A 15,354-nucleotide genomic window follows, 5' to 3' on the forward strand; every position below is an offset into this window, starting at 1 on the left:
GTGATAGTTTGTTCATGGGTCTCATAAAAAGCAATGAGGTAGGTATGAATGGTGATGTGGATCAGTGTTAAAGGCCAAGGAATGAATAATAAATGAAAGTGGCTCAAGAGCAGGTACTCTCCCACACTTCATGCTTTTGTGTTCTCCTTAAACAATGGAGCCAGATGTGACTTGTGTGTCTCCCATTCAGAAACATAAAAACAGTCTCCTTGTCCTGTCATCCTTCTGTGTGTTGTGGCTGCAGCACCCAGGAGTAAGGAACAAAGGCTTGATGTGTGGAGGGGAGAACAGCAGGGTCTGTTTTATACTGCCTGCTCTGTTATGCCTTAGACCTCCTGCACTCCCACAGGGTGATTCAAACAGAACAGTAATAATTCCTGTAATTTGCTGTTGATGCAGTCCTTTGACCTCGTGGCAGTGTTACCTGCACATGATCCCCACCCAGCTATGCATTAGAAGCATAACTTTACAGTAAATTTAGTTTTGTTGCCTCATTAGGCATCAGGCATACAGCACTGTAGTAGGGAGTATATGCTCTGTAATGATTCAGCTGGCAGAAAGAGAAGTCTAACAGCGACCCTGTCGAGCAAAGACCTGAACTTAAATTCCTGCCCCAGAGAGCTTATCAACAGCTCCTGCTCAAGTTCAGCAGTAACTGCTGACGCAGTAGAGTCCGATAATTTATGAATCTGCTATAAATCAGGGAGAGATAAGTGGAGTAAGTTCCTTGAGAGATCACATTGAAATCACATTGAGATGGAGTTATTTTGGAGAGTAAATTAAATAGCATTTAGTCTGGCAGTGGAAATTCATTCATTAATCAACACTGCTTGAAGGAATGAAATTTTACCTGCATTTTCACAATGCTCCTAATCCGGACTGGTTTCACAGCCTTTCTAGTTCTTGGTTGTGGTATCACACTCCGTTCTGAACTGTAGGTCTGGGACTGCTGGGTAGGAATCAGGGCTCCTCGCCTCCAGGACAGGTTTGGTTGGTGCCCTCATCCCTGCTTGGCCATGGCAGGGGGTGAAAGTGTCAGCAGCTTGTGCTCTGCTTTGCCTCTTTCATTCATGTTGAGCAACCCTGGGTGGGTCACCCCAAGGTTATTGACAGTGTTCGTTGAATTCCCAGTAGCTTGATAGTCATCTGCATATGGGGATAGAGTTTGTCTTATGGATATGTCTTATGTGTCTGTGTTCAACTCCCACTGATTGTAATGGATGAAGCTCAATGGAACAGTTACAGGATTTGTAGGCACACTCCACATCCAATTTCACCATCAAACTATAGGTAACATGGAGTGAGGGAAGGTCCATACAGAGTGGAAGTGAGTGCAGGATGTATTGTACTAAAGTTAGATGCCCAGCTATGCTCATACTGGGCCAGTTCTGTTGCCATTTACACCAGAGCGAGATCTGGTGAGAGAACTAAATTTATGCCATTTGTTTTCAAACATAAAAAGTAGTCTACTGAAAGTGAGAGTCTGGCTTTTCCCCTTTGCCACCACGACCTTCATACAAAAATAATTGTTCAAAGCACCAGTTCAGAATCTAAGTTATCACAGGGAATCAGCAACGTATCTATTGTCTACTGCTATACAGAATTAGAGTGCAATTCTGCTATACAGAATTGGAGTACATAAAGGGAGAACATAGCTATATGAAAATGGCTTCTTCATATTGCAGAATTGCTCACAGATAAACCATTATTTCATGGGTTTTTTTTCCTCGCCAAGATATTTTTGTATTCCTAAAAGCTATTTCTTTCAGTACATATTAACAAAAGAGTGGTTTTCCTCCATAAAAAACTAGGAACTGGTACAGCAGATGTCAATTTATGTCAACATCAGCTGATTTTCTTCTACATTACCCTTTCTGCTGGATCTTTGCTTATCTAGCAGGTCCTGTCTTCTTGACATCTGATGTCACACTGGATGTTTTTTCACATTCAGTGATAGAAACCTTGACTCAGTCTTTCTCAAGAATTGGTGTTGTCATCTGCGTGATGGATATTATGCATTATTGATAGTGATGGAAAAGTCACAAATACACACATCTTTGCTGCAGGGCCTTAACCTTTTTCTTTGGTTTATCACAGCTTTAACTTCTCTCTGCATTTTAGTAATTATGTCAGCAGAGACATTTCATGCTGCCTTCACCACAGAAGGGTAGTAGTACCCTAGCCTTGCAGCCATAATCCTTTTTTTTCTGATGTAGTTTGAGTGGAGTTCTGCTGATTTTTACCTTATCACAAAAATATTTCAGTTATCACCTATTTTCTAGGAGAACCCTAGCTCTTACAGGTGCAGAATTAAGAATAAACTCTTGGACAGCAGGTACTTTGAAGTTAAGTGAGGTGGTTTTTCCCCCCACTTTTACACTGTGAACCTGGAAAACTAGCATTCAAAGGAAATCCCACTACTCTATTGTGTAGTTAGAGAGTAACTTTCTAATGTAAGTATGGGAATTAATTAATAAAAAGATGACTTTTATGTTAACATGGTAAGCACGAATAGCATTACAAACAAACTGTGCAAGACATAGTAATTTTTTGACTAGGGGTTCCAGCTTGCCCTCTCACCAGTTCTGTGAGACCTGTTTCTGTGGACGTTGCCAGCAAAGCCTGGTCCAGGATACAGAAGGCTTTTCCAACTCAATTTAAACTCACCACTTGCTGCAGCAGTCACAAAGAGCCTTTATTCAGAGGCATCCTACACTGCTTAACAAATCAGCCAGACTTCATGTCTTCTTCCATAAAATGAATAAAATACTTCTGGAGTGAAACAGGATAATTGCTTAATAGCAAATACTTTTCTAAAATATGCAGAGCAGAACAGGAATGATGCAGAGAGGGTTTTATGGAACATGCGTGCATTTGTCTTCAGCTTTTTGGCTCACCCAAAGGAAAACTCTCCAAATCCATTGTACTACTGTATGTACTATCAAAATCCACCGTCAGTACTTCAAAGGCTGGGTACTGATTCAGAAGAGGAAAAAATACCAAGCATTGCATTGACTGAATGAACTAAATGGAGCTTCCAGCAAGGAAGGTACAGTATTTTTTGTAAGGATCAGTAAAAAATGAGCAATCCAGTCAATTTACTGTGTGTGTTGGAACCCTTTCAAAACAGACATAACAGCAAACCTGGCAGTACCCTCTGATGCTTTCATGACCAAGACCATCCCACAAGACAGGTTGGAAGTGTTCTGCCACTAGGTCTCCCTTGATGTAGATGAGAGGAGAAAGCCTGTGTGGAGTTCCTGAGTCAATTACATTGACTTTGTAATACCCTCTATCCCCTGAAAACAGCCCAGAATTAGGACTGTGATGGCACACTGTGTGGCTCATCCTTCTTCTTCTGGCATTTGAAGAGGAAAGATAATTATGAAGATGGTTAATAGATGGAAAAGGAGGATTGTTTCATTCCTTACCTTGCCTGCTTTTGCTGCAGTTTAGTCATAATAATGAGAGGTTTTGATAAGTGAGCTTGGGGTTGAGTCACTGGTATCTTGAGTGAGTAAATAGATTTTGGTATTAGCCTGAGGAGCTAAGCAGAGCAATCATGCGCTGCTCTGGGAAGCTGGCAGGCAGAAATGGGGAGGCAAGTATCTCTGGAGATGGGAGAGGATCCTTGGCTCTCATTCTTGCTGACTTTGGGGAATCACCTTGAAATGCCCTGGGTCAGCTGCTGAGGTGTGTGAGCAACCTCCATGCTTGCTGGAGCCCATGGGAGATGTAGGCACCCAATAGGTTTGAGTGTCAACATGCCTCATGGTGGGACCTGGAAGTAGGGACATCCAAAAGCAGCGTCCAGCTGGGAACGTGCTCTCAAGCTATATTTGTGTCACAGCATGTCGGAGGGGAAACCTGCAGCGCGGAGCCATGTGTTATCTCCCAGTCCCTGCTGGTTCTCATTATAGTCCTTCGCTCATTATGCACAGAGACACAAAGGTAAAAGACTTAGAAATGAGTTTGTTGGTGCATATCATCACAATTCACATTTCAAACTCAGGAATAGGAAAATATTCTCTTTGAGGCACAAGGTAATTGTTGACACAGTCATTATTATTTTTGTTTTTACTGCAGTTAGAAAAATCCTGGAAACCACGAGTACAGAGTAATGAAATGGTGCACTTTTTCCTGTAATGATGAAGCCAATAAAAGGCACCCATTGAGAATAATGTCCCAACAGCCAAAGCACTTCGTCAATCTCAGCTGCTGCTTCTATGAACATATTGTATAATAATGGGAGTTCTTGTACAAAAAAAATATTAAGGTCTCTTTCTCCTTCCCCTCAATATCACCAGGGGAAGCCATTAATTCTACTCTAGTGTTAATCTATTCTATCATGATGATATATCCATTAATGGTTATCATATATTTATTAAACCTTCCACCCTCACGCAGAAAGAAATAACAATAGTTCATCATTAAAAAGTTCATTACTTTCAAAAGTAACTGATCATATGTTTGTCTGACTTTTCCTCAAGGAGGCCGGACTCCATGCTGAGACTCTTTTTATCTAAGCAATCCAGAACTTATTTCCTTGATGCTGAAAATGTGACTGGCTAACCAGAGCTCAGCCCTGGCCAGGCTTAGCTCCGTATTCTCAGCTGCAGACATGAGCCATCACTGCACAGATCTAGGGAGCATGTCAGGAAACATTTGTTCTGGTGTCCTCAATATAAAAAGGACATGGAACTGTTGGAACAAGTCCAGAGGAGGCCACGAGGATGATCAGGGGACTGGAGCACCTCCCGTATGAAGATAGGCTGAGATAGTTGGGGCTGTTCAGCCTGGAGAAGAGAAGGCTGCGTGGAGAACTGTCGTGGTTTAAACCCAACCACAAACCTCGTCCACTCACTCTCCCCACTTCTTGCCCTCCCCCTGCTCCTGGAGGGACGGAGAGGAGAATCGAAAAGAATGCAACTCCCACGGGTTGAGATAAGAACAGTTTAGTAACTAAGGTATAACACAAATCACTGCTGCTACCACCAATAATAATAATGATAAAGGAAATAACAAGAGGAAAGAATACAACACCTCAACACCAGCCCACCGATAACTCGCCCCACTCCCCCCAGCCGAGCACCGACCGATACCTCGTCCAACCCTGTAGTCCCTCCACCCCCCTTCCGGGTCACCCTCCGTTACATCCCGGGCATGACGTGCTGTGGTATGGAATACCTCTTTGGCTAGCTTGGGTCAGGTGTCCTGTCTCTCCTTCCTCCTGGCCTCCCCTCCTCCCTGGCAGAGCATGAGGCTCAGAAAGTCCTTGGCCAGACCAAACATTCGAGCAGCAACTGAAAACATCGGCGTTATCAGCACTGTTCCCAGGCCAAAAGATCAAAGCACAGCACTGTACTAGCTCCTAAGAAGGAGAAAACTGACTGCTGCTGCTCAAACCAGGACAAGACCTCAGAGCAGCCTTCCAGTATCTGAAGGGGGCCTATAGGGATGCTGGGAAGGGACTCTTCATTAGGGACTGTAGTGACAGGACAAGGGGTGATGGGTTAAAACTTAAACAGGGGAAGTTTAGATTGGATATAAGGAAGAAATTTGTTACCGTAAGGGTGGTGAGGCACTGGAATGGGTTGCCGAAGGAAGTTGTGAATGCTCCATCCCTGACAGTGTACAAAGCCAGGTTGGACAGAGCCTTTGGTGGCATAGTTTACTGTGAGGTGTCCCTGCCAATGGCAGGGTGGTTGGAATGAGATGATCTTAAGGTCCTTTCCAATCCTAACTATTCTGTGATTCTATGATTCTATGCATCCATTCAATTAGTGGACCATCATGAGCTGGAAAGAAAACGAAAGCTACAGATAGGTCTTGGCACAGCAGACAAGCCCTCACAAAGTGAGGAAAGAAAGTACTGGGCTTCTGGCAGCAGTTAAACAACATATTCCGTGATAAAAGTCTGACTACTGTAGCATGGAAGAAAAATCCATAACATTCCTAATAAGATGAATAATACAGCCCATACTTCCTTAGGCTATCATTTCAGCTTTTCCTGCAGATTATGCATATATTTACACCAAAATCATACTTGCAAAGTCATCTTTACTCAGAAGCATATATACTTTCAGCATCAAAGTTGAGACTGTGGAACACAACTCAACAGCAAGGAGTAAATTCACATGTGAATCAAACCATACAGTGGACAGGGCCCTACTCGGGATAGTAAAGGAATGTTGTGTAGATGCTGTGAACTTTGTAGCACAGAGTGCTGGAGTACAGGTCTTTGAAGGAAAGCCTAAAAAAAAAGCTGCTGAGCTGAAATTGAAATTCCAGCTGGTAGACCTTTCAGACGTAGGCTGCCCACCTCTTTGAAATGAGAAAAAATATTAACAAATGCCTTTCCGATAGCATAAAAGTATTTACAAAACCAGTTGTAATTCCTTTATGGCCAGTCAGTGGGCCATACAGTTCAAATTCCAGCAACGGGCTGAATCCTGGGCTTCCCACAAATGAACCAACCAACCTTGTCCGCCAGAAGACAAGACCTTCCTGTCTTCTTCATGCATTTTTAGAAAGAATATGAAGACACTGTACAATTCCTAATGTTTAATTTTGCAGAGTTATTATTTCTTGTTGCTTTATGATTCCACTATGTCCCTGCTAATTTGCATGTCTATTAATAACAGTAAATTCCTTTTCAAAATCCCATAAAGAAAATAGCAAGCTTACTAACATCCTTGCAAAAGATGAAGTCTGACCTGAAACTCAGGCTCTTTAGAAGCACTTCTGTGCCTTTCCATTGCTTTTACCTTATCATTGCCAACTTAAAAGGCTATTGTTATGACTGCAGGACAGCCACGATGTAATGCATGATTTATTATGTACAGCAGGTGACTGGTAGTTAACATTTGTCTCAAAATGAATGCTACTGTCTGATGGTTTTTTCTTTCCTGCAGCTTTCCATGGGCGGTTCTTGGTTTTGTCAGTGACAAGATGACAATCCATATTTCTACCAAAGGATCCAGTGAGTCATCCTATTAACTCCACTGAAATACATGCTTGCCAGTTGTCCTGCCACTGTAAGTCTGTGGGATTTTGCATTCTCTCTGGAGACATTGTTCAGGAATTAGTCCATAGTATGCATCAGTAGTACAAATAATCTTTTTTCTAAACCAGTAACTTCTCAGTGATGACCACAGCACCAAATAGACCCTATTTCCCCATATAGCATTGCATATCACATCTTCCTTTTTTTTAAAGTTATTAAAGTATTTTATATCAAATGAGAAGACTGACTGGGCGACATACTTTGCTGTTTCCAAGGGCTTGGTTTGATCATACCTAAAGGGTGTGTAAGGAGGAACTTTGTGTGTTGTAGGAACTGATACAAACTCATAATATAGGCCTTGAAAATGTTGCCCTGTGAGGGAATACACATACAGCTAAGAATGAGTGTATTGTGAGTCATGGTGGAAAAATTTGATGTCCAAAAATCCCCAGATCTCCAGGATGACATAAAGTGGATTATATATTCGTACTGGTTGCCCAAATTAAACTCAGTTATGTTGTCCCTCCTGAGAACTCCCAACTCATTGAGCCAAGATCCTTTAAGGTTCCAGTAGAGGTGTAGGCTACTTAGTTCCATTTCACAGCTTTTTGCTTTAAGAGAACACAGCTGCCCTTGGGTTGTACTGTTTTGCAAGTTTTCACGTGGGAGAAGGGGCATTGCAGGCTGGTACATGATTCTACTGCTTTTCCCTATCCTTGTGTTGGAGAAAAGGTAGGACTCACTTTTGTTGATAAAACTCTTTTAAGCTGATTTGTTCTGCCTGTGAAGGTGATATTCTGTGGAATAGTTCAAGCAAGCTGCTTTCTGCTTAAGTGTATTTTGCACACCATGCAACCTTACCTCACAGGAGAAGAGCATATGGCCTTATTATTTGTTATTTCAGGGTAACTAGATGGTAACTGTACCGAAAACTTATGGCAACTCATGCGTTATCTCACGATAACAGGATAAATAAACGGTATCTTCACTGCATGCATTAACATTAATGGAACCTCATGGAAAACACTGTCAAACTAGTTTAAATATGCCCCCATTTAGGATGCCCCAGATGCTTTACTGCTTCTAAGTGTCTCATGGACATTTAAATTATGTCTAGGACTCCTTCCACATTTGACATTCTTACCTTCAGAGCTTATGCCAGCTGCTGTCCTTAAGTTAGTAAGCATGCAAAAATATCCAGCTTAATAAAGCAATGTATCTTTGAATTAAAATAAAGCCTTAGCAAGCTATTATGGAAATCATTAGTGGTGCATATAATGTGTATGCAGCAAAACCAATACAGAGATCTGAGGGGAGATTTTCAGTAGTTTGATCATCCCTGGGATGACCCCAAAATGCAAGGCTACTACAGCAGCTGACATTTTGCTTCATCTGTAAAAGGTCCCTTTGCCACCAATTTCAAGTGCAAAGTAAAGACAATTGGAGCATCAAAGTATTCCATATAATTATTGTAAAACAGACAGATAGGGGAGCAGATAAAAGCAAAGGGAAGAGAATGGACCTAACACAGCTGCACAAAAACTGTTTCAGATGTTTTCTTCTTGAGAATGTCAGCACACCACAAACTGAAAATACACTGAAGCAACATTACAGAGTGTATAAAAAGAGAATCTAAGCAGTTTATTGGTAAAATATGAGCTAAATTTGTTGAGACTGTTCTCTAGACTGTAAGTATTTGTTTCTGTGAAAGTCGTGTGGAACATGAAAGCAACTATTAGCATGGCAGGTTTTCTTTATTTGGATGTAAAGCCAGATCTGCTATTATATTTTCTATGAAGCTGGTGTGTGGCAGAGTGCTGAGAGGTGATTAACTAAATCTTTTAGCATCATTGTAAACCCAAACTCACAGTTATCTGGTCCAGCCCCTGCTGAAGAAAATGAGAACCTTTGATTTCAAAATAAAAATAAATAATAAAAAATAGAAAAATTACATTTGGTCATGCCACAATAACTAAACTTTTTTCCACATTGTGACCACTTCATCTGCTGAAGGTGCTCACTCAGGGGCAAGTTGAACCTTGAATCAGGGAAATATTTTTTAACCTTGTAATGAAGATTAAATATCACAAAACTTGACGAGGTGTGATCTGTCTTATTCTCTGCTTCTCCAGCCAGTATATCTAAAACAAAACACTTAGAAAGCTGCTTTTCCTCATCACTTCATCTGCCAGGTATTTTACACTGGGCAGGATTCAGGGTCCATTGCAGTTTATAGTAACATATTAAATCCCATTAAAAAAAAAAAAAAACCTAATAAAAATCACTAGGAAAGAGTCTCAATAATTTAAAAATACTGAAGAAGTGAGGAAAAATGCTCGTTTTTTCAATACACAAATCCAAAGGCTATTTATTCCTTTCACTGCCATGGTGCTAGTCTATGCAGCCTTCCATTTACCCATGTGGTCTTTAAGATAGGAAAATACTGAATGTGAAACACATTAAATACTTTTAGGTATTCATGTGGAAGAAGTGTCAGAAACAGAATTCTTTGACAAGGTGCAGCAGGGCAGAGCTAGGGAAGGCTGGGACTGTTGATGCTGGTGAGTAAAAGCTCCCAAAGTCCATGTTTCATATATGGTTATCCTAAATGGCATAATGCTGCTGCTGCCGCAAAGGGGCAGGGAGATAGAGCTGCCTCGAGGGATCATCCTCCACTGCAAGCATCACCAGTTTCCAAAGAATAATGGTATTTTCCAACCTCTTTTTCACATTAACCAAACCAACCCCAGCACTCACTTGTGTTCGGCTTTGTCTGGCTTCTGTGGTCATGTGCAGTGAGTTGCCTTCCCTTCCTCCCTTGATCTGTCTGGTTTTACACAACGCTTTGACTAATTATAGCCTCAATACTGCTGCTGATTTATTGTAACTGGGACTTACTTGCATTAATAATAATGCCTGATGTTAGCCTGAGCACCTTGGTAAATAAATTTGCTACTGCTCTGAGAAATAAGGCTCCTAATGACTATAAAATTGCCTGGAAATTGTTCTCATTGCCAGACAAGATTAAGGAAAAGAACAAGGGAAAGTCGTTCTAGGAAAGTGCAGGGTTACGTACTGGCTTGTAGACTGGAAGTAAATTACTAAATAATAAATACTAAAAAAAGTTTCTTTAGGTTTACCTGTAAATGACTTACATTCTTGACAACTTAATTCCTGTTTTTCCTGGGACATTTTCCTTACATGTCAAAGTTGAAGGCATCATTTCAACACAGAATTCTTAGTATGTGTCATAGGACATTTCTCAGATATTAATGTTGAGGTTCTGAACTCACAAAGCATCACCATATTCTCCAGGAATCATGTTAGAGAAATGACATTTTGAAATACAACTCTTCAGCACCAAAGACAAATTTACTGACATTACCTTTTCCTGTCATCTTTTAGTATATTGCAATAAAAAACATGTAGCAATAAAGGTTTTCTAAGCTTATTTAAGGATACTTCCATCTTCTGACTTTCAAAAATTGTTTGAAGAGGGTCCCACTGCTAAAGAAGGGGACTGAATTTCAACATTCCCTTCGTTAAGCCCTGCCTTCTACGTCACAGCATTAACCTTGAAAAGCTCTTTTAAAGTTTTGCAATATCAGACAGATCACGTAACAACTACTGCCTATACAATTCTGGCAACTAAAAGCTTGCTGGTAGGTTGTTAGAGCTGGTCCACCATAATCTGATGTGTCAGTAACACAGATGACAAGCATGACAGCCAAAAAGTTTATACAAAACCCGCTCCTCCCAGCCATCTCGCTCCACCCAGTCTTGTGCTACTTCCAGAATTTACGGTGCCTTTCTGTGACAGCTGTTTTTCATGATAAACTGGGATGTTGGAAGGGCTATGAAGGATGGATAGAAGTGGTTTTTTCATAATAATAATTCATAGTAATAAAGGAACAAGGATGAAGTCGTAAGATAAATAGCTAATGGTAAAGTCAGAGATATGTAAAATAAGCAGTGCTATGGATGGCCATTTTTCTCCCTTTCAGTTCGAATGTTATAACTTCTAAATGCCTGCAGAAGTGTGTGTATTTCTGAGTATGTATGCAAACAGATATATGCACTTGCTTGTTATGTGTATGGAGTTACCTACTACGTAAACAACGCCAAGAACTAGTGGTTGTGCCGAAGCTGTAGGACTGAATCCAAGACCTTCACAGTGGCAATTCAGCAGCAATTAAACACCCCCCCCCCCAGCTTTCGTCCTGATTTGGACAACTTTTAAAGCATCTATTTAACTTCAGACGTATGGCTGGTTCCATTCTTTGTAATGAGGCCAGAAATGTGCTTGAAGTTACATATGCTCCTGATTAGTTTACTCGTGAGCTGGAACTGTAGTGGAATTATGTGAAAAATAGCTCCGTAATATTCCCAAGCCATTTGTCAGTTCACAAGTTACTTAAAATGACTAAAATATTCCAGAATGTGGAATCTGATGGCAGGGGAAGGAAAACATATGACAACGTATACATGTAGTCACTACTGATTAAGAAACAACAGCATAGACTTTTTGATAGCGTTATTACTCACTATGATTTTACTTTATTCTTGAGTTTTAGCTGAAAAAATATGTTTTAGCCATCTGTCGGCAGAAGCATTTCACGATGTGTCGGTAGTATGCTTGTAGTGTTGGCAGATACCTGAGAGTCACTTCTTTCTCATCCTGTTTGCATGCAGAATTAAGGAATACGGTGATCTTTATTTTTGTAGTCTTTTTAGGTGCTCAGGTAGTGTTTCAACAGCAACGAGCTAAACCCCTTTGCTATGTAACAAATAATTTATTGCGATGGTTTTAATGGGGTTAATCAGGAAGTTACCAGTAAATCACAATATCTGCCTGTGAGTTACCTGGCAATTTATGGAAGAACGGTATCTTCAATGCATGCATTAACATTAATGGAAGGGAAAACCTCATGAAAAATGGTCTGATAGGATTCAGACCTTTCTGATTAACCATCTGAATATTAACTACCCCAGAAGAACTGGGCAAGAGGGGACACAGCATGAAATGATGCTCGTGGATTCTGGAAGGTTTTTAGCCCTCTGAACTGTTGCTGCTCTGTAATATTAACGCCAGGAGACAGTAAGGTGAAGATTTCCATCTCTCATTACACCTTGGACACCACCTAGTGCCCAACGATGTTTTCCTTTTTAGTTCCTTAAATGCACTTCTTATTTACTTACTTTAATCACACCTAATCATATAATTGTATAATTTTGTTTAAGTATAATCACAGTGCATATATATGCAATTAAAAAAATAAAGCATTCAGATTCCCATTACAAAAATGTCATTAAAATAGAGTTTGCATATGATCAGTTAGAAGCATTTAAAAAAACAGTACTGTGGGGTTTACACCTTTTTTTTCCCCACACTATAAAATGTAAATCATAGAATCATAGAATAGTTTGGGTTGGAAAGAACCTAAAGATCATCCAATGCCAACCCCCCTGCTGTGGGCAGGGACACCTCACACTAAACCATCCCACCCAAGGCTTCATCCAACCTGGCCTTGAACACTGCCAGGGATGGAGCATTCACAGCTTCCCTGGGCAACCCATTCCAGTGCCTCACCACCCCCACAGTAAAGAACATCTCCCTTATATCCAATCTAAACTTCCCCTGTTTCAGTTTTAACCCGTTACCCCTTGTCCCGTCACTACAGTCCCTGACGAAGAGTCCCTCCCCAGCATCTCTGTAGGCCTCCTTCAGGTACTGGAAGGCTGCTATGAGGTCTCCATGCAGCCTTCTTTTCTCCATGCTAAGGTCTGCATGACTGATAAATATGACGATATGAAGACAAGAGAGAATTTTAAACTGAGGAATTCCAGGGCCTGACCTTTATCCTATGTATTCTGTAGGTGCTTCTTTACAGGCTTTCTTGAAAAGTTTTAGCATGCCAGTGCAGACTGGAAGGGGTTTTCATATCATTTCTGCAAACCATAGTGTGTGGCATTGATAGGATAATGTAGGAACATGGTTAATGACTTAGAAAGAAACGATTTTGTCTCAGAAACGTAGAGGAAACTGCTGAAGGATTATTGGATATTCAGTTCTTAAACCATAAAAAGAGGCATTACGGGATGCATGTGTATAGATGATCCATAGAGACTAAAGGACATCTGAGGCATTCAGCTAAATAAACATTGAGCATGCTGCATCATTCCTGCTTTTAAAAAAACTTCCTGGTCTTTCCGTGGTTTTAAGCATGCAAGTCACTGAAGATGAGGGAGATTTCTAGGTAGGACAGAAAGAATAAATTTGCTTATTTTTCTCATTTTAGCTATTCACAGTGAAATTTATTTGGAGTTTCATTATAGCCACAAAGTATTTAATGTTATTAACCTTTGAGTAGTTTTAAACTAAGTCTGTATGGTTTACTGCATTTACTTTGAGTCATGGGTTATACAATAACGCAGTGGGTCCTCGGCAGGATTAAAACCCAAGTACATTAAAATTCAATTAAAAGCCTTGACAAGTGCAGTGGTTGACTCAGACTGTTAACTGGGATTGTGCCTGTGTAAAATGAGCTGCTTTGTCACTGCACCGAGGAAGGAAGATATATATCTGTTATAACCAAGTGAAATGTCAGGCCCTCTTGTATTTGAGCAAGTTGTAACATTTGTCTCTTAATTTCTGTTTCTTCCCAGTTAGCCAACTGACATCACAATGACTGAGGACTTAGACCACAGATTCAGTAGTCTCACCTGGGAGCAGATTAAAATCCTGGATCAAGTTTTAGCTGAGGTCATCCCTATTCATGGGAGAGGAAATTTCCCAACACTGGATGTAAAGCTTAAGGATGTCATTCATGTGGTAAAGGAACAGCTCACTGAGAAGCAAATCAGTGTTAGAGATATCCGCTTGAATGGTTCGACAGCCAGTCACATCCTAGTAGAGCAGAATGGAACCAGTTACAAAGACCTAGACATAATTTTTGGAGTGGAACTTCCAAGTGAGCTCGAGTTCCAGGTTGTTAAGGAAGCAGTTCTTAACTGCCTATTGGACTTCTTGCCAAAATGTGTTAATAAGGAAAAAATCACTGCTCAGACCATGAAAGATGCTTATGTGCAGAAGATGGTCAAAGTCTCCACCGACTATGATCGCTGGAGTCTTATCTCGTTGTCAAACAACAGTGGCAAGAATGTAGAATTAAAGTTTGTCAACTCACTCAGACGACAGTTTGAGTTTAGTGTGGACTCCTTCCAAATCATACTGGACTCCATCCTAAATGTTTACAAAGCAACAGACTGCAAATTGACAGAAGACTCTCACCCCACTGTCATCGCTGAAAGTATGTATGGGGACTTCAATGAAGCGATGTACCACTTAAGATACAAACTGATTTCCACAAGGAACCCAGAAGAAATCAGAGGAGGTGGCCTCCTAAAGTACAGCAATCTCCTGGTTCGCGACTTTAAGCCAGCAGACAAGGATGAAATCAAATCTCTGGAACGTTACATGTGCTCCAGATTCTTCATTGATTTTCCAGATGTTGCTGAGCAGCAGAGGAAAATTGAGTCATATTTGCGCAACCACTTCATTGGGGAGGAGAAAAGCAAATACGACTACTTGATGACTCTGCGTAGAGTTGTAAATAAGAGCACAGTCTGTCTTATGGGATACGAGCGAAGACAAACTCTGAATATGATCACAATCCTGGCTTTAAAAGTACTCGGAGAACAAAATATCATCCCAAATGCTGCCAATGTAACATGCTATTATCAGCCTGCTCCATACATCAGTGACAGAAACTTCAGCAATTACTACATTGCTCATGGACAACCACCTATCTTCTACCAGCCATACCCATTTCACATACAAATTCAAAGTGGCATGGTTTAGGAACTGGTAACCTCCTCAGCACTTACACTCCTCTCTCTTTCCAGTTCTATTCATAATAAAGGCATCATTAAAGCAAGTTTAATCATATATTTTGACTTAAGGACATATTTTTGTGCAAGTTGCCAAAGTTATTTGGTTGATCAGTGTCTACATCACCGTTAAGCAGATTGTGAAATAAGTGAAATGGCTATCAGTCAAATACTTAAATCCCCACATGTGTTTGGGCTATATATATTTTTTTCAATGAAAAAAAAGAAGGATATAAATGATTCTAATTTTATAAAATAAAATGCACTAAGTTCTGGGTTCTAAAAAATTCTTAAGCAAAATTTAAATTATGTAAATAAAAAATTAAGCAAATAAAATACCTCTCAGCAGAAATGCCTGGGTTTAGAATCAATAGTGTTCTGGATGCGTTAAAGCAGATCAACCATCAGTTATACCCATGCAGTTCCAACAACATTTATTTGCAGCACCTTCAGAAAAT

At 40.5% G+C, this 15,354-nt stretch overlaps 1 protein-coding gene across 1 annotated transcript; it reads left to right on the forward strand.

Annotated features, from left to right (window-relative positions):
* Positions 1 to 6,960: 6,960 nt before the first annotated feature.
* Positions 6,961 to 14,939, forward strand: TENT5D (terminal nucleotidyltransferase 5D). Its single transcript, XM_065689547.1, has 2 exons — positions 6,961 to 7,037; positions 13,673 to 14,939. Exon 2 carries the CDS (start codon positions 13,692 to 13,694, stop codon positions 14,865 to 14,867), a length of 1,176 nt encoding a protein of 391 aa, XP_065545619.1. The 5' UTR covers positions 6,961 to 7,037; positions 13,673 to 13,691; the 3' UTR covers positions 14,868 to 14,939.
* The last annotated feature ends 415 nt before the right edge of the window (positions 14,940 to 15,354 follow it).

This window comes from Lathamus discolor, chromosome 9, assembly GCF_037157495.1.
Source record: "Lathamus discolor isolate bLatDis1 chromosome 9, bLatDis1.hap1, whole genome shotgun sequence".
Classification (NCBI taxonomy): domain Eukaryota; kingdom Metazoa; phylum Chordata; class Aves; order Psittaciformes; family Psittacidae; genus Lathamus; species Lathamus discolor.

Bases quoted from the DNA above. Each gene is read 5' to 3' on its own strand.
- TENT5D (XM_065689547.1), top strand. From the start codon at position 13,692: ATGACTGAGGACTTAGACCACAGATTCAGTAGTCTCACCTGGGAGCAG.